The sequence below is a fragment of the Cydia pomonella genome, chromosome 3 (assembly GCF_033807575.1).
Source record: "Cydia pomonella isolate Wapato2018A chromosome 3, ilCydPomo1, whole genome shotgun sequence".
NCBI lineage: Eukaryota > Metazoa > Arthropoda > Insecta > Lepidoptera > Tortricidae > Cydia > Cydia pomonella.
In genome coordinates this window covers 10,560,390-10,584,390 of record NC_084705.1, presented here as the reverse complement: position 1 = coordinate 10,584,390, position 24,001 = coordinate 10,560,390, and the positions used below count along the sequence as shown (strand labels likewise).

The 24,001-nt window shown below is 35.9% G+C and overlaps 3 protein-coding genes across 5 annotated transcripts in view; 1 reads left to right on the top strand and 2 right to left on the bottom strand.

The window, feature by feature from the left end:
• Positions 1-691: 691 nt before the first annotated feature.
• Positions 692-7,247, bottom strand: LOC133516035 (myosin light chain 1-like). 2 transcript variants are annotated; one of them, XM_061848721.1, is made up of 7 exons: positions 7,104-7,247; positions 6,742-6,769; positions 3,938-4,095; positions 3,161-3,311; positions 2,694-2,780; positions 2,071-2,133; positions 692-942 (listed from the first exon to the last, which is right to left on the bottom strand). In XM_061848721.1, the coding sequence occupies exons 1-6, from the start codon at positions 7,104-7,106 to the stop codon at positions 2,108-2,110; spliced, it is 453 nt and encodes a 150-aa protein (XP_061704705.1). In that variant the 5' UTR covers positions 7,107-7,247; the 3' UTR covers positions 692-942; positions 2,071-2,107. The 2 variants fall into 2 exon arrangements, with proteins under 2 accessions (XP_061704705.1, XP_061704704.1); XM_061848720.1 differs by lacking the exon at positions 2,071-2,133 and having other exon boundaries at positions 7,104-7,235.
• Positions 7,248-7,660: 413 nt separating this feature from the next.
• LOC133516034 (uncharacterized) lies at positions 7,661-13,020 on the bottom strand. Of its 2 annotated transcripts, XM_061848717.1 has the most exons (8): positions 12,667-13,009; positions 12,090-12,278; positions 11,878-11,927; positions 11,407-11,790; positions 11,213-11,276; positions 10,224-10,372; positions 9,850-10,005; positions 7,661-7,945 (listed from the first exon to the last, which is right to left on the bottom strand). In XM_061848717.1, the coding sequence occupies exons 1-8, from the start codon at positions 12,773-12,775 to the stop codon at positions 7,748-7,750; spliced, it is 1,299 nt and encodes a 432-aa protein (XP_061704701.1). In that variant the 5' UTR covers positions 12,776-13,009; the 3' UTR covers positions 7,661-7,747. The 2 variants fall into 2 exon arrangements, with proteins under 2 accessions (XP_061704701.1, XP_061704702.1); XM_061848718.1 differs by lacking the exons at positions 10,224-10,372; positions 11,213-11,276 and having other exon boundaries at positions 12,667-13,020.
• Positions 13,021-22,612: 9,592 nt separating this feature from the next.
• Positions 22,613-24,001, top strand: part of LOC133516032 (protein unc-80 homolog) — an 82,717-nt gene continuing 81,328 nt past the window's right edge. Inside the window, exon 1 of the mRNA XM_061848716.1 lies at positions 22,613-23,746. Within this exon, the coding sequence (XP_061704700.1) occupies positions 23,609-23,746 (138 nt within the window). The 5' untranslated portion in view covers positions 22,613-23,608. The remainder of the gene's footprint in view (positions 23,747-24,001) is intronic.

The following is a 24,001-nucleotide window of genomic DNA, read 5'->3' as shown; positions in this document are numbered from 1 at the left end:
CGCGGCCCGGGGCGGGCCGGGCGCGTAACAAGGTATGCTCGCGCGTCTTGGCTATATAGTTTTGCTTTGTTTACCTAAATTAAGATTTATTTTTGTTGACTCGTAGGAAAAATATTGTATGCAACGTTGTATAAGTAGGTCAAAAAATGCTCGTGGCGTATTCTTTTACAATGTTCGCCTACGCCTTCGGCTCCGGCTCACATTGTAACTCACGCCGCTCGCCTTTTTTGACCCTTCTTATACAACTGTTGCATAAAATACTAAAGTATGCATTAAATTCGATGTACCTGTTAAATTAGTTGTACTTCAACGGTCGACAAAACTTAGTTTATATCCTCATTTGCGAGTTCTCGCTTGGTATCGCATGGTCTAGGTATCTGAGCATTTAAAGGGTTTTCAATCATGATGAGGGAATAAAATTTCATTGCAAGATTTTTATTGTAAGTAATGTAAAGGTTATAGTTAGTATTTGTGGCCTTTTTCACTAGCTTTTCGATCAGTGGGATAGGCCACCTACAAGTAACTTGAAGTAAATTTAAGTATTTCGCATTCGGGTATTTAGAACTGACCGAAAGAATTGAAGATAACAAAAGAATATTTATCAGTTTATTATAAAATAATTTACGGCTTTTTATGTTTTTGTCATTATAAAATGTACTTAATAAATAATAATAAATTTAAAAGACACGTACAACGTGTTTTACAGTAATTTAATCTTACTTTAAGTATGTACATACAGTCGATAGATAGATAGTTGTACAATTTGGTAGGTGTTGTTGCGTCGTATAAAAAAGGGAGATAGTCCGTATGTGAGATGGTGAATACGGTTTGTCGTTGGTCGCGGTCGGCGGGGCGGGCGCCTGCAGCGCCGGCCTTAGCCCTCCGCAGGCGCCGCTCCTTCCTCGCCGCCCAAAGCTTTGTCGCACATTTTTTGTAGGAAAGCTGAAATAGCAAAAAATATGATTAATATTAATATGTAAAAAACTAACTACTAAGGGTAAGTTGGACCAAACCGTCGGTCATCGGAAAAACAATCGATAAAATTGATTGCAAAGTCGCCATCAAATATATCCGATTTCGGAGCGGCTAAGGTGTTAAAAATATCTGAACATGCACTTAAACGCCTTGATAATAGTGCCTTTGTTTAGATATTTGTAAACACCTAGGGCGCTCCGATGTATCTGATGGCGACTGTACTCTGTACTATAAACTAGTCCTCTGCAGAATAACGTGAGTCAGTCTGTGCTATGCATGGTGCAATGCAACCCGCACAAAATATTACAACGCTGAAATGCGTTAAGTACCTAGATGAATGATTGGTTTGTTCATGGTGGGTACGTAGTTACTGCCACCGGACGTCGTACAATTTTTAATCAACTAAAAAATTTTTTTTTTTCTTTTGTCATTTCAATAGAATGTTTTTTTTTTTCTTTTATTTTTGTTGAATTATGTTAAAGCACTGAAAGGTGTTAAAATCGGTTATTTTTATTATTATTCTTTTAAATTATATAGGTACTAGATGGTCAACCATGGTCAGTGATAGGTTACTACATATAAAGTTAACCATCAGCTGACGATGTTACCAATTGAGATCAACCTAAATGTTTGGAGAATCAAAAGATAAAGATGATTTTAGGTTACGATAAGTTATAAATAGCTTCACACAGAAAATTATAACAAAGAATAATAGCAACTCTTTGAGACAACTTGAGCTGAAGAGCATAAATAAGTGTGCATAAGAATATTGTTATTGAAATATCTATACCCTTGTTCACAGTCGTACCGATTGCGTGGAAAATTTGGTTGGAATATCAACTTTAATGTCTGTGTAAGTATGCACTATGGTACTAATTAGAACATTTATTTTCCGTAATTAGAACGATTGTGAACTAGGGTATCGATATTACAGTAATCGTTGGTATCCTGAAAGCAATAATAAACTCGAAACTTTACCTGATATTGACCACCAAGTAAAATTAAAAACATCCAAGAAAATGTATAAGACAGTAGCAAAGCACGAACGACGAGCAGCGATAGCGACACCCTTTATTAATGTATCTATCCACTTACGATCTTATAACTAAAGATATGACGGGATGTGGATCTTCTACGCCATCACCTTCTTCAGGAATGCTGGAAATGGACAAAAGGTAAAACAGGGGCACACACATCCAGTACACTACACATGCGTAATAATGGAAAAGGCTGATACCATCATTTCAATCTAAGGGGCATAATACTTTGTTTCTCAGCTAAATACTTCATGTACACTAAGGTCAATTTAAAATGGTGAAGATTTTTGCATTAGTAGGAATAAATAAATGGGTTCGTTTAGACTTTAGGATAAATCATTCTTGGCTACTAGGTGCACGTGTGCAATGAGCTAAATAAGGTATAACTACTTGCTATTTTAAAATGTCCAAATCCCAAACATTATTTACACTAAAGTAAAATGTAGGGTGCATTATTTCAATCCTTAGATTGAACAAATACGAGTAGTAATTAGAACAAAAATGTCAGTGAAACGGAAATCTAACTTTCTCTTTTCTAGATTATTATAAAGAGTACCTATTTCAATAATAACGACTGACTGAAACGATGCACCCGATAAAAAAACCTTAAGTCTTGTTCTATCACATAAACATTCAAAAGTCAAAATACTACTATTTTCTAGATGAGTGAAGGATACTCACGCGCATAGGGAATCATGCCATCGTCATCTTCTGGGTCCATGCAGTCCTTGACGACCTCATCGACCTCTTTGTCATCAAGCTTCTCGCCTGGTGACGACAGAAACACAGCATTAGAGATACCATCCGAAAAAATATAAATATTTTGTTTTTCTTTTATTACTTGGCTATTTGCCTATGTCCCATTTAAATGGATTAATCTAGGTCCGGGTTTCATTGCCAAATACAGGTACATAATATACATTATATCCGTTTGTAATTAGAAGAGTATCAAGTTTTCTGACTATAACCATTCGTTTTACTATTTCTTCGTACAAATGATGCCCTTCCCCACCCTCCTCCTAACTGACCAGTTATTGACTATGTTCTATTTTAAAACATAAGTCACCGTATATAACGATGAAACAAAAAGGCGGAACTGAATTAGTATTCTTCCTTTACACGTTTGTTTATAGTAAACGCGAGCTCACCTAGCGCGAGAAGTGTGTGTGTAAGCTCGGCGCCGAGCATCATGCCGTTTTCGTTCTTGTCGTACAGCTTCAGACATTCCAGGAAGTCTTCATAGCCTCCCTGGTCTTTGTCCTTTTTCGCTGAGGAGTAGATGGGAAGGAACTCTTCGACCTGCAATTGAAAGTTAGAAACTTGTAACAACATCACAATTTAAGATATTTTCTGTAAGTAAGTATTTACACTTTACAGACATATTAAAACAGCAAAATATGTACGATAAGCTTGGCTATATACCTTGGCATGCAGGCTCGTGTACAATAAGATATGAAAGATTGTCAATTCGTGAATAGTCACGTCACGTCACATCTTTGAGTAGTCAATAGTTTGTGTCATTCACGATAACGCGCAGATTTGTCAAATCTAACCTCCAACAGGACATAACGAGTCAAGGCACGCGTCTTCGTGAATGACACGATTTATAAGAACAAATTAAATTAGGTGGGACACTTCAGGACACCTCATCTCCATGTAGAACTTATATATTAAAAATTTGAAATATAGAGTCAGTGCGGAAAGAATAGACGTGGAATATAAGGGAACCAAACTCTTCTCTTTCTTAAATTAGGTGTTTTATAACGTGTTTTTGTTGGATTTGGATATTATTAAGCAGGCAGGATCTCCGCCTATGCCCACAAGCCTAGCAATGGTTTTGAGATCGAGAAGCCACACCCCCTCCCCCTCTCCCCACCCTTAATTTAAAATTCTATTGAACACACCCAATAATAAACAGTACTTACAGTAAGGAACTTCTCGCCCTTCTTCTTGGTGCCGCCGAGCTTCTCGATGGTGGCAAGTGTGGGGTTGAAGTTGAGCGCCCTTAGGACATCGCCGAGGTTAAACGCGTCCACCTTGCCACTGCCGTCGAAATCGTAGATGGAGAAGGCGAAGGATGCCCCTGAGAAATAAATATAGTTAATCGTTTTGATTCCACTCGCGTAAAGTTGCCTTTCAAAAGACTGCATATAATCCACCTACTCAAGAAATCGAGATATGTGCCACCTAGAGGTTAAGGCGTTAGCCACAAATACTGAAGACGGCGATTCGCCGCCCTTGGAGGGCTTGATCTTTTTTTGTAGATAATCAATTTCCGTTTACAATTTATATGTATGTATGTGTATGTTTATGCTGATTAAAATTAAATGTTGTACGTGTACGTTAGTTAATTTATTTATTTATTTGTAATTCTTACAATAGAATGGTCATGGGGGGCAGAGAAACAAACTATTTTGCTCGGGGCAAGAGAAACACTATGAGAATTTTCTACAAGTGTTTTTCTTGCCCCAGTGTTTCTTTTACCCTATCTAACCTTTTCTCTACCCTATTTATTAATGTATATTTGGATATTTAAAACTGATCCATTTATTTATTTTTTATCTATTTATTTTAATTTATTGCGCTTGCAACACACGACATCAAGAATTTTGTCAAGAAGGTGGTCCGGCTGATGAGGCGTCTCAGGCGATCATAGAGCGGGGGCTTTCTTTGCCCACAAGCTAAGTTTGGCGGTGAAGCGGGCCCAGAGGGGTAACGCCGCTAGTGTTCTTGCAACCATGCCGGAAGGCAGTGATTTCGTGGATTTTTTTATATTTAGTTTATAGTTTTAGGTTTTTAGCTTAAGTGATTCTATTGTATGTATCTATGAACGATTAGAATTATAATCGATTTAAAATTGCAATTGAATACCTACCTAGTAGTTTTTTTACCTAAAAACATAAAAATACAAAACACAAAATAAAAACCTTGAGAAACAAGGTTGATGTAGACTGAACATTTCAGTGTCATTTGACCGTTGCAGTGTCTCGAAGTTGGGACGGTATAGGCCTGCTACAGACTATAAAGTGTAACTTACAATTAAGTGAGAATGCTTAACCCTTTATAAGGCATAAGGATGTCAGAAATTCTGCAAAATTGAACCCTATCAATTTACAATTTTATGCAAAGTTCAAAATCAGGTGGGAAATGTATTCTCTCTTTACATTATGGCAAAGATATACTTTTGGCCATACTTAAAGCATGATTGTAGAAAAGTGTGTATATGTATGTACATATACACATTTTCAGTTTATTTATTGTTATACGGATTGTATCAATAGATCAATGGAAAATTTAACCTCGTGTATATCAATACGATTGGAAACCTAAATTAATACATTGACTCAATGCTATAATTACGCAAATGTTTCCAGAATTATCTATTGTATTTGCACCTAAGCTCAGACAACACCATGGGCGCGGCCGCGTGGGCGGACATTCTTCGCCGAAAATATTTTATTTTCTCGCAAGTTTCGATATATTCACTGTGTTGACTTCTGACTCACATTCTAATTTTAAAGCGTAGCTCTGTGCCCTAATTGTGGCGCAGACCCAACTCCTTTGAACTTCTTTCTTATAACATAACTTCATCATTGAGTTTAATGAATTCTAAATCAACTATTAAGTTGCCAGAATCGAATTCAAACACAAATTAACAATAAAATTATATTCGTTACAAACTTTTATCGCCGACAGTTCTAACATGCCAACTCAATAAGGTTGCATTGCCTTAGGGATTAGAAGTTCATATGTATGATACACCTTCTTCATTATCAGGCAAGATAGATGATCCTAATTGATAACCTACAATAATGTTACTGTTACCGAAGTTTTGTAGGTAGACATGTAAATTATTAAAATTAATTTATAATTATAGGTAAGTTTCATCGGACATAGGTAATTGGTTCAAATCTGGTAAGGTATGAGCTAAATAAACTAACAAGGGCATAAGTAGTGATAATATTTTTTTTTGAAAAATAATTTAATTTGTTTTTTTTTTTTAATTATAATTATTATCAATATACCTATGTAAACATTCCTTAAAAGAAGTATTTATTGTAGGATTTTTTTCTACTTACCTAATAAAAAACATATTTAATTATTAATTATTTAATTATTAATTATTTTGAAATACAAGTTCATATTTAAATATAATAAAGTATAAGTTATAACTTCAGGTTATGGATTATCATAATAACCTGGTGCATATGTAGAGATCAGCTGATCGACAGCAGATGATGACCTTGATATTGACAGTAAGCCAGATTGTAAATGACGAGTGTATGATAAGAGTATCCGTATACGTAGACGCAGGTAGATTTTGGCTGGGCGCCGAAAACATAAAGCAGGGTTGCAGTGAAATTTGAGCGGAGTTTCTCTGTTTGGGCGGGCGGGCCGCGCGCCACGTGACCGAGGGATAAATATAGAACGCAGCGCGCGCGCAGCGTGGCCATGCCAATGCCGCACCACCGGCATCTCTTAGCAACGATTACGCGAACCTTATTAGAGAAACGATTCTATACTTAGATGTTACGATGCTCGCTCGCATTACATTCATTTTGTTACCATTCATAACCGTCAATGTTCCAATGCATACATCATTATGTCATCTTCCATAAAAATCAACAGGTACATAACTGTTAAATCTGTGCGACCGTTTGAACTGTTCCGCAAAATAAGAGTTAATATAATCTTATCGTTATTAGTATCAAATAAAATAAATACTCACTTTCGACGTCGTTCTTGCTGAGGTCGCTCTGAAAATGACGAAAAATATTTCGTTACTTTTCATGTTCAATGGTAGCATGCTATGTGTAGGATTAGTTGTGTAGCAGCGTCAGGGCACTGAGTGTTTGTGTTATCTGTCCAAGCATACAATACCATGTTAATTCACTGTCTCTTAAGCACAACACTGATTTTAAACGTGGTTCTATGTACTGGTCGTTCCAGAACTTTGACATTCTTCCGGTCTGCGGAATATGTTTCGCGAGATTAGAACGCGCGTCTGATAGATATCACTGGCCGAGCTAAATGTCCGTTTTTTCACTGAACTCCTTTATCACAATTTCACTGACGTCAGGAGTGACTCACCATTTTGTGTGGTGGTAGTTGGTTCCCTCCCGGTCTTCACTGGCGAACGTTCAGACAAGAAGTGGGGCTCGGCAACTTTTCGCGGGACTGTTTTAACTGGCTTAGATGGCGCACCCGTCTGGATATTTGAGATTTAGCCCAGGAATCCGCGACCATTCTATTTTCAGCGGAGTCGGTCCGTCGCCGCGACCGCTTCGGATAAGCGTCCTTCGCACGCGCGCGAGCGAGACGAGGAGCGTTCCCGCCCGCCCTCGCCAAACACACCAACCGCACACTATTCCAATGATAAATCTACATCTTCGATAACTATTTTGATCGGATCTCTTTCGGAAATCGAGGTGTTCGACAGCTACCTGCTCGACCCGCGCTGACTGATTTAATGGCGATGGCATTGCTAATGAAATCAATTCAAAAGCACCTGTTATAGAATCTATGATTGCAAAAAATCCTCAGTGACTGGACTGTGACGTTAGTCACGTAGATGCTTGATTGGTGAAGATTTCATTTACGATTAAACTTTTACGTTATATAGTCTAATAGTAAAATAAAAAGAAACATTCATGTTAGATCAAATTTATTTAGAAGACTTAGGTATTCGTATCATTTAAGTAAATCAATCAAATTTAAATATCACAGCAAGGCTATTAGACATCACCACATTCATTAGGTTTAGTTTCGAAAGTGTAATCCATCCAGTGATGGGAGTTGAGGAGTGCCTCGTTGATGGTGTTGCACTTGGCGTGGCAGGTCAGCACGGTGGAGGACACGCGGTGATCCAGCAGGCTGGCGGCGCGGCGGCGCACGCCCGGTGACAGTGGCCGCTGGCTAGCCGATTCCGCAGCCTGTAATCAATAATCATCATAAATATTTATTGAATTTAAAAAAGTACTGGATAGGCTCTATCATCAGAAACGAGGTCACTATGGAGTACGTAAAACGCCATCTTGCACAAAACAAACGTGTCGAACCTAGGGAGAACTTGGCCTTTGGCCTTCACAAGATCTCGGAGTGCTCGGTTTTTATTAAACTCTCGTCGTCTTCGTAGACCCTACCACAGCTGGACCATAGACTTCTCATTGAGGTCATATGGGGTCGTCCAGAGCCGAAATATCGATTTCCTGCTCCAGCTCTAGCGTGCAAGTTTATAGAACGTGTCATTCACGACGACGCGTGCCTTCAACTCGTACATATTGTCATGTTATTAAAGGTTAGATTTGACAAATCTGCGCGTCATCGTGGATGACAGGAACTATATTATACACCGTGGGCTGGTAAAACCCGACAAATGTAAATTTTTAACCGCACTTAGAAACTAAAATGTCGTACAGTTTTCTAAAATCGATCTTGTTTTAGAGATATTGTCAATTTTTGTAAAAAAATGTTTTTATAATAACTTAGGTTAAAAACGCCTTTTTGGCTGCGACTCTGCCACTACGTGACTTGGTTGAAACATACTACTAACAGACATTAAGGTTTTAAAGGAAACTTGTAATTTTTATCGTTAAATTAAAAAAAAATTACTTACCTATTCGTTGTAATGTTTTTTAGCCAAAATGTAAAAGAAAAAATATGTCGTGTGCAAAAAAACCTAATTTTTTTTTCGGCAAAAAGGTATGCGCGGATAAATTCTATCGGGTTTTGATTTAACAGCCCACGGTGTATATAAAAAAAATAAGTCACCTGCAAACCCATTGAATAAGCTTGCATGTAGAAGCTGCAATTGAGAAAATATGTATGCTTATGTAAACTTGCTCGTTGAGCATATCTAAACATATGATTCAGATGCTCGTAGTAAATATAATTAGAACATGTGTTACACTACTATTTTGAAATTCTACTGATTAATAATATAATAAGACCTAATTTTGCTACGAGTAACATCTCGTAATACGTCATCTACTCGCGAGTATTAGGTATAATTATGGATAAAAACACAACGTTAATTTTAATTTCTGAAGCAAAGTTGAACAAGTAGGTATTTTAATATATTCCACACGGCTAACAGTTGAACGCGTTAGCGTATATTTATCGTAGATATTATTATGTTTCCTCTCTCGAATCAAGGGTACAGGTGTGTGTGGGTCTGTGTGTGTATGTGTGTGACCTATTTCCTTTGCCTTATTCAATCATGAAACTAATCTTCATTTAATTGTATGAATCGTGATCTTCGTGAATCAAAATTTTGATACAAATCTTTAAATAAATATTTTCTGAAACAAGATTATGAGTAGTATCCATCGTAGTAAGTATAATTATTTATATGTATTTGTGAAGGATGTAGTACTTAGTATTATTAATTATATATAATATAATATAATATATTTATTTTATATATTTTTTTTATATATTTTTTATTATATTATAATATATTTTATATGTAGTTTATTACGTTTTTCAGTTGTTTTCAATAGTTCCTTATTAAATTTTCTTACGAAAAGTAAGTAAGTACTTTCTTGTACTATTTTTATTACGTACTTCTCTGTTTAAGCGCTATGGTTGACTGGTAGAGTATGGCTTTAGGCATTAAGCCCGCCATTTCTATTTTTTATATTTTGTGCAATAAAATTTAAATAAATAAATACAAGACATAGTTAAATTTTTATTTCCAGGAGTTTTGCTTTGCTACCAGCCCCGGTTGCAGGTCAGGAATCTGGATCCCTGTAAACACCAGCCTTGAACGAGTCAACTTTTGCGCCGGAGGTCGCAGTAACGTTCACGCGGCTTTAATATGATCGAATGAGTAAACCTTGCGTTTTCCAGTAGCTTTGCGTCGCCACCAACCCCGGATGCAGGCCAGGAACCTGGCTCCCTGCAGTCGCCACCGATGTACAAGTCTACTTTTGCGGGAGCCGGCAGAGACACCGGAGGTTGCGGCTAAACCTTCTCGTGGCTTGCTATGATCCTAAATTACACATTTCAATTAAAACATAACCCAAGACAATGTGAACCTTTGCCTGGAACACTTTTCTGCGCCATTATTTATCAAGATAGCTGACTAATAGCTAAATGCATGCAAACCTTGTAAGCAACGAGAATATTGAGGGCACTTTATTAATATTCTGGGCAGAAATTGATTTGAAATTTGAAAGGTAATTAACTAACAATGTTAAACAACATTACGTTATGTATATCTTCCCGGGACTCGTCGTACGAGCGGCCAGTATCGATAGAAGTATTTGCTGTGAGCAGTGCGATTTCTTGCATCAACATCCCCTTGGGATCTTCTAGTATAGGATACTCCTCTTCATCGGAGCATTGATCGTAATCACCTAATAAAATTTTAACAATGATATCCACTAAGTACTGCAGGACTTGGGTTTGGATTATACCAGATAAACAAAATTCTCTGGATATGATGTCAATAGTGGATTAAATAAACATATAAGATTTCAATTGGTTAGCTCTTATACTTTAGATTTTATTGATTAAAAAAACCGTTATCGTCACTGACTTACTCATACACAACGGTACTTCCTGAAGCCCTAAAAAGCCAACATTGGGTATGTAAGCTAGTATTAGTAAAAAACAAAACAATCTAAGACTGAACTTTTACCCCCCATGCCTCATAAACAAGGGGATGGAAGTTTGTATGAGACTTGCGCAAATTTGCATGCTAGAGGTCTGAAATTTATATAGAGACTTCTAGTTATAAATAATATAAAATACTTATTTCAGGATTAATAAGCAACTTACAAAAAAAAGTGAAATCCCGCCTAAAACTTTTTCATGTAAAATGTTGCCGAGACTATATGGCTCGCACTGTCAAAAAGAGCCAAGCTTCCAACTCTTTGCGATCTAACACTACAATCCTTAACTTCACAAACTCTACACCTTAGTCAAAATATTGGGCTAATAGGCTGTTTCGTTACTACAAGAACATTTATATAACAGAAAGTAATATGTGAAGTGAAGACATGTGACTGTAGCGAAACGGCTAAGCCTGTATGTTGTATATTGACTAAAGTGTAGAGTTTGTGAAGTTAGAGCGCGCTGAATTAGAAGCTTGGCTCTACATACGAACTGATAACTTTATGACAGTGCGAGCCATATAGTCTCGTCTGGGCAACATTAACATGAAAATGTTTTTGGTGTGTATTAAATTAACTTACGGTTCAGAGTAAGATACGTATTTTCATATAATTCCGAATTTTCGTTCTTGTTATCAAGATCACACTGTTGAAACAAATGACATGTAAGTATAAGTAAGTGGAGTAGACACATACATTGCGTACTGTCATATCGAACATTTAAATATAAAAATTAAATAAATAAATATTATTAGCTAAGTTTAAACACTTTAAACCTGTAAGGCCATTTGTGACGTCATTGGATCTTGCGGTATCTCATAAACATTTTCCGTACATGGTGAATCGTCTTGATGCACGTAGAACACCACGTCTTTGTCATAATCTTCTAATGCTTCTTCTATGTAAGAAAAGGAAGAATTTCCTGAAATCCTTACTCGTTTGTCAACAGACTCTCTCTCTTTCTCTTCCGTTATACGGAACGCATCAAGTGCTGCGTTCATGTAAAAATCCATTACATTATTTATACAGAAAGGTGATAAAACGTTGTACTCAGCGTTCTGTGCATGATTTGTATGGTCGCTAAGTCCTAATTCCACGTCACTTATGTCAAACAAGTGATTTATGAATAGAGATGTAGAGTTGTTCAACTCGTGTTGTTGCTGTGGGTAAGTAATTTATTAGTAAGTAATATGTTAAGGGCAAGTATACAGTGACTGGCGTATTTTTTATATGGACTTATATTTTACCTCCTCTGTTAAGTCGTCTCCTTGGCCGTTTTCTTTTTTAGTTTTATCGTCTGAAACATTTTATTCGAAATTTGTCAAGTACAGCAAAATCGGAGATAAAAACTAATACGTTAATATGCCGCCTACATTCTTCGATATCTTTTGTGTTTCTATAAGGATATAAAAGTGCGAATAGGTGCCATTAGCTTTTCGTGTTAATTTACGTTGTTTACCTGCAACTTTTTGCGGTGTAGACGTCACCAAGACATTTGGTTCCGACTCAATCTTAGCATTATCAGCCCCCTCGATGAAGTTATCGACCGCGGTGTCGACATATGTGGCGTCTTCGCCTGCGCGAATAATGAACGTCAAATCTGATCTTACGGCGTTCACTCTCGATGACAAATATTCACGAGGCCGTCCTGCGAAACCAAGTTAATCTGTTGGTATAGTTTAAAATAAGGTTTAGTTTGATCCCACTGTATAATGTGACGTACAGCGAGCTGCAGAATTGCAGGATATAAATGAAATTCAATCATAAAGTGGCCATGCACTTTTGCAGCTGGGTGTGCCTACTCCGACATATAAGAAGTTACTTACTGACCACTGTAAAAAACTGACGGACAAACTTTTTATGAATTAGTATGTACTTGTAGTGATCTTTATGAACAGTATGAACATTTTTGAAGCTGAGTACCTACTTAAATTAAAAAAAATAATGTTTTGCGAATGGCTTATGGTTCGAAATGCTCCGGGATAGATCAAAGGTAACGTAAATATATTAAAATAATATATAAAACTTATGAATACCCGACTCTAAGGCGGCGTTTGCAATCATACAACCCTCCTGCAGAACTAGATTGACTAAATGATAGGCAAGTAAGCCTGCAACACGGGAATTATTGTCACTCTCTTCCATTATTTTATAATATTTTCAGTTCAAATTTCATCTTTCTCTATTAAAATTTTCTAACCTTGACTTGACATATACATATGTCATGATTGTTTTGTTTTTTACCTTTTTTCCAGCCATTGCTGATATAATCCAAGGCTCACCGAGGCGAATCGAATCGAATCGCAATAATTCACCTTCTATACATTTACTATGAATGGTAAATTCGAATCCATAATCTGCCTATACAATACTTACTCTTTGCTCGACTCTTCGTCAATAGCAAGATAGCAAGTCAATAGAAGTAGTTTCATAGTAAATGCGATTCGCCTCGACGAGCTTCATACGATCGAGCCTAGTGGACTTCAGCCTTTATACGCACATATAAAAGTTAGGTACCTACAGATACCTATAGTGGCAATATTCTTTGGGCAATATGCACTAGAATGAATAGCCTAGATATTTAATAAACAAATGGTGTAGGATTCAAATAATTTCAATCAAAAAATATACATTTAAGCGTTACTATAAGTAGTTACGATGTGTTACAGTTTCTAGCAGTGACAAGGAAACGTACGGAATTCAAACTTACTTAAAATATTTTTTAAGAAAAAAACCGACTTCAATGAGGGAGACCGGTGAAAGAACGATTATTGTTGATTTTGGATTTCATACCAGAGACATGTCAGTCGCTTCGCTTGACAGACAGATGAAGTGTGCGAAAGGGAAGCCATGACGTATATGAACAAGCCATAAGTGCGAAAGAGGCAGACTACATATTGTTGAGATATTAGTTTACGCTTGACACTATCTTCCTATTGTTCCAATTGTCTATTGTTGCTGTATGAAATAAAACGAATAACTGACATCTTGTCCAATGAAAATATTCCGCCTTTTATTCCCATTTAATTAATATAACAAAAGGTTATGGGCTTAAATAATGGGGATAATAGTTAATAAAAACGTAAATGAGTATAAATTAAAAGTGTAAAGAAGAAAATACGAGAGGTAAGTAGCATCTAAAAGTTTTTTCAGCCACAACGGCAAAAACAAAAGATGACGTCTACAAATCACAATGTGATGCCGCAATTGGATGAGAAGCAAAATTTCTCTAATTGGAAGTTTAGAATTAAAACATTATTGGAAGAAAAAGGCGTAGTAAAAGTCCTGAACAAGGACCCGCCAACAGAAGCGAGTGAAAAGGAGAAATTTGAAAGTAACGACGCAAAGTCGAAAGCGGTTATTGTTCAGTATGTATCCGATAAATACTTAGATATAATAAAAAAGGCCAAAACTAGCAGAGAAATGATTGAAAAGCTAGAAGAAATATTTGAACGAAAGAGTGTATTCAATAAATTGTACCTCAAAAAGAAACTATTGACACTCAAGTGTACCGGAAACTTACAAGACCATTTCTTGAAATTTGACAGCATTATCAGCGAAATGGAAGCTGCAGGCTGCAAACTAGATGCAAGCGACAAAGTTGCGCACCTACTTTTAACATTGCCGGACACATTCGAGACTGTAATCACGACATTAGAAACAATGAGTGTAGACAAAGAACTGACAGAAGATTTCGTGAAGGCCCGTCTTTTGGACGCGGAACTTAAAAATGAAGGAAAGTCGTCATCCTCACAAGCCGAGGTAACCTTCCTAGCCTGCTTTAATTGCGGAAAAACAGGCCATATATCGAGCGACTGTTACAGTAATCGTAATAATTTTACCCAACAAAGAGGTCGCACAATGCATCGAGGCCCACATTCCTATAGAGGAAGGGGATATAGTAGAAGTTCATCAAGATACCCAAGGGGTAGATACAGAGGAAGAGGGCAAAGCCCACAATACGTGACAGACAAAGTAGCATTTATAGCACTTGCTGCCATTGAAAATTCAGACGATTTTATTCTCGACTCAGGTGCAAGTAACCATATGATTAAAAAGGAATGCTATAAATATGTAACCAACGTCAGAGATCTTGAAATCCCTGTAAAGATACAAATAGCAAACGGAGAATGTCTGATATCTCGAAAAAAGGGCATAATTGAGGCCAAATACGAAAAGTTTGAAATAGACATAGAGGTTTTACTGGTCGATGGATTGAAACACAATTTATTATCAATCCACAAGTTAACAGACAAAGATTTCGAAATAAGTTTCACCAAGAAAAATGTTTTTATGAAGAAAGGCCATGTAAACATAAGGGGCAATAAATACAAAAACTTATATATAATGCAAATGGATATGATTGAACCTGACAAAACTGAAAAAGCCCATGTAGCAAACGAAGCCGACGACTTATGGCATAAGAGACTTGGACACATAAATTATAATGATTTGAAACAATTAAACTTGCCCGTGCCCAAGAATATTTGTGATATATGTATCGAAGGAAAAAGTACGAGAAGAAGTTTCTATTACAAGGAATCAAACACAAAACAAATTGGAGATCTGATACATTCAGACTTATGCGGACCAATCGATCCTATTGGCATATATGGCCATAAATATTTTCAGGTCTTAGTCGATGACTATTCACACTTTGTTGTTGTGAAACTATTAAAAAACAAAAAATGAAGCAGAAAACAATATAATAAACTACATTAAATATATAAAAACACAATTTAATCTAAAAACAAAGAGAATAAGAGTTGACAACGGAGGAGAGTTTAACTCAAAAAGATTTCAAAACTATTGTAATAATAAAGGTATTCGACTCGAATATACCACCCCGTATACCCCCCAGCAAAACGGGACATCAGAAAGGATGAACAGAAGCCTCTTAAATAAAGTACGGACAAAACTGGCAGAAACCAATTTACCAAAAAGTCTATGGAGTGAAGCTGTTACAGCATCAGCTTACGAAATAAACAGAAGTCCAACTAAAGCGCTCAATGACAAAACACCAGCCATGTTATGGCTAGGCAATAATGATTTAACAAGACTAAGGGTATTTGGCAGTCAGGCTTGGGCTGTCACATTACCGAAACCAGCAAAAATAGAGCCAAGAGCTAAGAAGTATATAATGGTTGGATATAGTGGCTCAGGGTACAGACTATATGACCCGAGAGAAAATAGAGTAATCATATCAACAGATGTGAAATTCAATGAAAAAGAAACCAAATTCAAAATAGACACAACAGAAAAGAAAGAAAACCAGTTTGTGCCTTATATAAATTATGAAGATGAAACGACAGAAATTATGGAAAATGATAAAGATAATAATATACTTGAGGAAATACATGAAGAAAACAATAATGACAATGAAAACGAGAATAATAATGAAAATGAAAATAATAATGACAATGAAAACAATAATGACAACGAAAATAACAGTGAAAACGAGAATAATAATGAAAATGAAAATAATAATGACAATGTAAATGAAAATAATGAAAACAATGATACCGTGACTGATATAGAAGATGATTCTTTCCATAGCATGCATGAACAAGATCCAACCACTACAAGATCTGGAAGACAAATAAACAAACCAAGCTATTTAAACGATTATGAAACTTATATGGCATATTGCTTAATTTGTAGTGAAGATCCTGTAAATTATGAAGAAGCAGTAAAAGATGATGGATGGAAAGAAGCAATCGGAAAAGAGATAAACTCATTAGAAAAGCTAAAAACTTGGGAAGTTGTGGAAGCTAAAGGCAAGAAAGCAATTGATACGAAATGGGTTTTCAGAACCAAAGAAAACGGTCTTAAGAAAGCTAGATTGGTGGCAAAAGGATTTCAGCAGAAAGAAAGTTATTTTGGCAATAATTATTCACCAGTAGCGAGAATGAATACAATAAGAATGTTTTTAGTACATGCAGTACAAAATGATTACACAATATCTCAAATGGATATACCAACAGCATTTCTAAATGGAGTACTGGAGACTGAAGTGTACATCAAAGTACCTGAAGGAGTGAAAGTTAACAAAGATAAAGTACTAAAACTAAACAGAAGCTTATATGGATTAAAGGAAAGTCCAAAATGTTGGAATGATAGACTAAACAACTTCATTATGAAAAAGATTGGACTGAAACGATCTCAACATGATTTTTGTCTATACTATAACACCAAAGTTTGGATAATAATATTTGTTGATGATATATTAATAACTGGAGAAGAAGAAGAAATAAAGAGAGTGAAGATGGAGCTCTATAAAGAATTTCAGGCCAAAGATATGGGATCAATTAATAAATTTCTCGGAATAGAAATAACACGAAATGAAAATGGAATAAAAATAAGTCAAAAGAAACATATTGAAAAAATGCTAGAAAAATTTAACATGACTGAATGTAATGGCGTAAAATCACCACTGGATAAAGACTTTCAAATGCACACAATAAAAAATGACAAAGATGTGATAGATGTTCCTTATCGGGAAATCATAGGAAGCCTAATGTTTTTGGCAACAGTGACCAGACCAGATATAAGTTATGCCGTATCATACTTAAGCCAATTCCTCGACAAACCAGACATACAATGTTGGAAACAAGCAAAAAGAATGTTAAGATACTTAAAAGAAACGAAGAATTTTGGTCTTAACTACAAGAAAAATGGAAATAAAATAGAAGCTTACACAGATGCCGATTGGGCAGGCCAGAAGATTGACAGAAAGAGCACAAGTGGAAGTGTAATTACTTACTGTGGCAATGTAATAGGATGGCACTCAAGGAAACAGAACTGTGTCTCCTTATCGACGGCAGAAGCTGAATACGTCGCGTTAGCCACCACATGCACAGAGGTAGTAAACATAAAAGGTCTAGCAAAGGATTTCGGTGAGTGCTTAACCCCTACTGTTTATGTAGACAACATGGGAGCCATCGCTATGTCAAGTAGCTACGAGAACAGCAAACGTGCAAAGCACATTGATATTAAATACCATTTTGTGAAGGATTTAGTAAAAAATAAAACAATATCTGTTCGCCATGTAGACTCATATAATAATGCTGCCGATATGTTTACAAAAATACTCTCTATACAAAAGTTTAATCACAATAGAGATTTGCTGAACATTTATTAATAACTATTGGTGCTCTTAGTGTTCTCAAATAATAATATTAGTGTTTTATAGATTGCAGAGTTGTGTTAATGAGAAACATTCGTTGTGTTTGTGTAACTAAGAATTGTTACTTAATTTAATTTTGTTTATGAAGTTATTTGAAATGCGATTAGAAATGTTTAACTCTGTACCACATTTTTAATCGAGGAGGAGTGTTGAGATATTAGTTTACGCTTGACACTATCTTCCTATTGTTCCAATTGTCTATTGTTGCTGTATGAAATAAAACGAATAACTGACATCTTGTCCAATGAAAATATTCCGCCTTTTATTCCCATTTAATTAATATAACAAAACATATGAGAAAACGTAACCAATTTTGAGTTCGAAGGCGGCCGAGGCGGCCAAAATCATATTGCCGTATTTTTTAACGTGAAAAATATAAGAGAATCAAAAAGAAAAATATATATTAAGTAATTTAGTGACGATGGTGTCATGTTGTGTGCCGGGTTGTAGTGTTTCAGGGCCAAAAAACCCAGGAAAATACTCATTTCACAGGTAATTATGATATTCCTAGCGAAATTTTCGTAACGATATTTTATCAAATGAACAGCATAAAAAGTGTAAAAAACCAATTTATACAGTTCATTATAAGTTTTTCTTCAATTGTGTGTTAATATTTCATCATATTAGTCAATATTTTAGAATATTTTGTGTAAAAACCTAAACTGTTACTTTACGCTAGGGCTTGACAAAATGTTCATATGACTGTATCGATAACTTGTCGGTATATAAGTAGGTATGGAATTAGTTGTTCACAAGATATCATTAAGATATTACCTTTACAACCGACTTAAAATATTTTTGAAGGTGCACATGTTTAGCGATAAATTTAAACTTCACTTTCCAACACAGTACTTACATTTTATACACTTTTCTACGGCTTTGCCGCCAACACAAGGAAACACAAGACAGCGTATACTTGTACACAGCGTATACACACCCAACCCAACTTGTCAGCAGGAAAAGGCGCGAAATTCAAATTTTCTTTGGTAAGTCAACTCTTTGCGAAGACATTTTCAAACAACTTCAACTTTATCATTTTCAACTTTTTCAAACACATTTGAAAAAGTAGTCGATAAAGCAGTTAAACATCGATAGATTATTAATATGTTGTAACATGACATCACTATTTTTGTTCGCACATAGACAATTTACGCACACACTTGCATTTCATTTTTGGTCACACTTTCGAAGTTTGACAGTCGTTCTATACTATCCTATTTCTATGTTTCATACAATGAAATTAAAAAGACAGGGTCCTACGCCTAATTAAGTAGAAAAAGAGGTAACATGTTTTTTTTTGTCACTGCACCCACCTTGACACATTTCAGATTTGCCCAATGGTTGACTGGTACCCGCAATAGGGTATTCTACTGTATTTAAGATAAATTATTTCACACCATGCATGAAATAAAGCACCCGATAATTATTAAAAAAAACTAAATCGGATAGAAATATAAAAATGTGCCTTGAAAACCTAACTGCCTGACAAACATGCAAAGAGAACAAATTACCAAACGTGAACTATGCACCATTGAAGAGTTACATTCTGTTCATCATCAGCAGTTCCACTTCATCAAATGTCACTTCTACAAATGTAATTACTTGATTTGTTGATGAAAATACTAAGCTCACTATATATATATATATATATATGCCTTTAACATTTGAGGAGTTCCCTCGATTCCTCATGGACCCCATCGTCAGAACTCGAACTTGACAAAAATTGTCTTGAAAATCTAATTTGCTTAACAAACACAGCGAAGAGGAGAAATCGCCAAACGTGTACTATGTGTCGTTGAAGAATTCCATTCTGATCATCATCAGCGGTTCCACTTCATCAAATGTCACTTTTTTAAATGTAAATGCTTGATTTGTTAAAGAAAATACAAAAATCATATGTCTTTCATATTTGAAGAGTTCCCTCGATTCCTCATGGACCCCATCGTCAGAACTCGAACTTTACAAAAATTTGTCTTGAAAATCTAATTTACTTAATAAACACAGCGAAGAGGACAAATCGCCAAACGTGTGCTATGCGTCGTTGAAGAGTTCCATTCTGATAATCATCAGCAGTTCCACTTCATCAAATGCCACTTTTTTTAATGTAAATTCTTGATTTGTTAAAGAAAATACAAAAATCACTATATGTATGCCTTTCAATTTGAAGAGTTCCCTCGATTCCTCATGGATCCCATCATCAGAATCGGTTCAGAAATGACGGAGTGATGGAGTAACAAACATTAAAAAAAAAACATACAACCGTATTAATAACCTCCTCCTTTTGAAATCTTGAAGTCGGTTAAAAATGTACGAGAAATGAATAATGTTCTAGGTACACGTACATACTTACGTGACAACAATGACCAATCTGTCACCGCTATCGCTAGGAAGGATATTTTCATAATTCATTTATGTAGCAGTCGAGTTTTCAACTGTCTTGTGAATAGGTAGTTGTGAATGAGAAAATATTTACGAGAAGTGTACGAGTACGTTCAGGTTTTAAGACTTAAGAGGCTGTCAACACCCAATGTCCTTGAAATTGATGTTACTTAAACAGTTTTTTAAGAAAGACTATTTGTTTTAGTCAAGTAAGAAAAATATATGTTCATATTAATTATATTTCAAAGACCGTGGTCGTACTCGATACACGATTGAACGAAATCGGCTCGATAGAAAATAATTGCAAAGATTGGTCTTAAAATCACAATTAAACGGTTTTATGTCTTTATTGTTTTGACTTATGGGTCTGCAATTAAAATCACAATTTCAAAACATTTATATCTAAACCTTGGTCGAGTTAAATATTACACTAATAATCCACTTTTTTTTATTTAAATATTTTTCTTATTATTCCCTTGCCCAGGTCCAGTAACATGCGACAGTGCTATCTCATTTACTCCGATACAAATAGACAGTGTGCGCGATTTAGGTATTGACAGCCTCTTAACAAAACAAATTAAAATTCGTAATCAAATATATATCTGGTGGGGATGGACATTACCAGCAAAGAGCATATAATCACTACGTTTTAATTACCAGTTACATTGGAAAACACAAAAAATGCTCGGTTCTTGGCTGTAGTTTGTTATTTTTAGCATTGGCAAAAAGGTAAACAATCTTAACGAGTCTTTTTATTGAAAAACGCTTTTAAAAATCAATTTATATTAGTTATGAAAGCAAAAGAATGTAAAAGATCGTATATGATTTATAATAGTTAATATTTGCTGTGACTTAATATTATTCAAAAGTGATTTTTAATAAAAATATCGCTTACCTACCTTCTTTCTAATGCTATAAAAACGAACTATAGATATGCCAAGGACTAAGCATCGTAACTACATTTTCTTAAACAAATTAAACTCCTAAGGTATTTTCTCAGCATACGCAGCAATCGTCAAAAAAATACAAATTTTCCACGAAAAATATAGGTACAAAAGCTTGTGGAAAAGAATAGATAATGATTACAAAGTCGCTTGCATTACGACTCTTTACAATGTAGGTAGGTATGCCGACGGCAACACCTGTACCTACGTATGCTGAAAACAATCTATAAAGTGGGAACAGTTTAGTGGCTGCCGCTCCCACTCGGTCTCTATTTATAAAGTAAATTGCCACCGCACGGCGATATCCACACCAATCTCGTTAACAAAGACTGTCGCGCTGCCACTATCACATCAAGGGCATGTCACCTGTCATATTACTTAAGCAAGACTAGAAAATATGCTGTTCGTTTTCAGCGGTTTACCTGTAGGTATTTACGCCAGCTATACGATGCCTTCGTATTGTTATACAATTTCCATTCTAATATTTAACTCCCCATTCAATAAATAATGATAATTTTACCGAAATTGTTGATTGAAAGTACCCTCAAGAAATGCTATAAAAGTTTATACTTATATAAATCTTTGGTTTATACTTAGTCATGTGTCATCGTATTCTAAATGAAAAGTAGAGTGCTTGAATCGGATGAAACCACCGTTTCATCCCTCGGTTAACAATATACTATTTCCTCACATGAAGTGCCACTGTCAGTACCAACATTAATTCATATTGCACAAAAGCACGTTCAAAGAATATGCATACCTATGTATTCTATGACAATTAAATGCATTTATGCTACCACTGATATCGCAGGGACACAAATCACACAAATCCGTTTTTTTATTGCTTAACACTCAACCATTTTTCATTTGGTAGTAAAATGCATGCAACTTTTAGCCTGACACATCTGACTTACAGTAAGTTGCAGAGATAACTGACCCCCTGCATAGAAACTTGTTTTCATTGAACTTGAAGGTAAAATAATGGTAAACTCAGACCGACAATGAATGACAATCCTGACAGCGCCATGGTTCCAACACAATCAGCAAAATGACTAATTGACTGCTATCTAACCTACAACACTCCATAATACCGTATTGGCCGCCTAAAAATACGTATAGATAGTGTTACATGTAAACTATTCTACAAAAACAGATGAATAAGATAGGGAAGATCTTGAATGGACAAGATAGTGACCTAGTTCTCGGGCTGCTTGAATCGGCCGCCATGTTGCCCGCTCTCCGGCTGGGAGGCTGCGCACAAATCAATGTACTCTTGGAGGGTTAACAAAACAGGCCCAGGTAGGTGTTCTTGGTACTTATAATGCTTGCAAAAATGTTATTCTTAATAATTTTTTAAACTTTTTTAGTTTTCACGGTGAGGCGCAGATTTGTCAAATATAACCTTTAATACTCGTAACATATCAGTACGAGTCAAGGCAAGCGTCGTCGTCGTGAAAGACACAATCTATACAGATTATGTTGTTTGATTTTCGGAAAACCATTTGAGTGTTCAGTATCACTCCCATTCTAGATGGACCCTCAAAGTCGGGTAATAACATAAATAAATATAAATTGTAATGAGTTGGTATGACACAGTGGTTACTGTAGAAAGCTCTACCTTTTGATCCTACGTTAAACTTCACGCAGTTCCCATAACGTAGGTTCGTTCTTTTTATTATTATTAAATGATTTCACAAGAAGACTGTTATTACACACATTACTTGTTATCAGTATTTAAACTACCTTATTAAGAATCTCGCTATTCCCTGTGCGTTCTCGCGGCTGCTGACCCTACAAGCTACGGGTTGCGCAAAGCCTCACTCTCCCTCGCTTCCCTCCGGTGACTGCGCGTCCTTTCCTCTCCGCGCACTCCAGCTATCCTTCGCTAAAATGTAAACAGTGCCGATACTAGTTTTTTTAAATAACCTAAATAATTTTGGTGCGCGTTGCGTGTTATTCTTTAGTCTCACCAATAGGTAGAAATACATCAGTGTATTCGCAGCGAATTAAAAGCGACAGTGCACAGATTTAAAACCAAAAACTTTTTGTCAGCACCGGGTTTTTAATCACGTGTGTGCGAATAATGTTTATGAACACTAGCATGTCCGTCGATCATACAAAATAGGGGTATTATCTAAACTTTTTTTAAGTAGATCTGATAATTTCTTTAATATTGATTTTTATTAATATTGATAAAACTCATACACATCTAAAGCAAGCCAAAATCGATTCTACATGGTGGCTCAAGCAGCCTACTAACCTTAAGAAAATGGGTGACTGGGGGGCAGTCAAGTTTTCGTACACGTGACTGATGGGAAGCAAGTGGGAATATCTTAAATCACGCACCAATTAGATTGTTAAGTTGAATGTGAAAGAAACGATTTCTTTGTGATGTTATAACTTAATTAACTCTGAGCGGATTATCTAATCGTTAACTATGTCGTTTCCGGATCGATAAGGAGATGAAACATGAGAGGGCCGATCATGCCGGAAGATGACCCAAGCGCGGACGAGCTGGTGCCGATCCCCGTGCAGATATTTCTGTGGACGCAGTCGTCGCCCTTCGTGCGGCCACGACTTGGAAAGGTCCATGATGCTTCGTGTATGGTAAGTGGTCTAAGTGGACCAGAATTCAGATTCAGATACGAGTATCAAAGGTGGAGCGTTCATAAAAGTTAATTCCCACTGACTTTCGATTTAAAAAATTGTGGTTTGAAAGAAATATAAGTTAAACTAGCTAAATAAGCTCCGAATTACTAAGGAATAAATAAGGTAAACTAATATAATCTTACTACACTTCTCATGTCTGGCCACTCAACTCTAAAAAATGTAAGACAATTCAGCGGTGACTAGGGGTAGGGA

Coding starts and splice junctions, on each gene's coding strand:
- LOC133516035 (XM_061848720.1), bottom strand. Junction 3,312..3,937: donor AGGGCGAGAAGTTCCTTACT/GTAAGTACTGTT, acceptor TTTCAATTGCAG/GTCGAAGAGTTCCTTCCCAT. Junction 2,781..3,160: donor ACACACACTTCTCGCGCTAG/GTGAGCTCGCGT, acceptor TGTCGTCACCAG/GCGAGAAGCTTGATGACAAA.
- LOC133516034 (XM_061848717.1), bottom strand. CDS start 12,775: ATGGAAGAGAGTGACAATAATTCCCGTGTTGCAGGCTTACTTGCCTAT. Junction 11,928..12,089: donor TACACCGCAAAAAGTTGCAG/GTAAACAACGTA, acceptor AAAATGTTTCAG/ACGATAAAACTAAAAAAGAA. Junction 11,277..11,406: donor CGTCACAAATGGCCTTACAG/GTTTAAAGTGTT, acceptor TTGTTTCAACAG/TGTGATCTTGATAACAAGAA.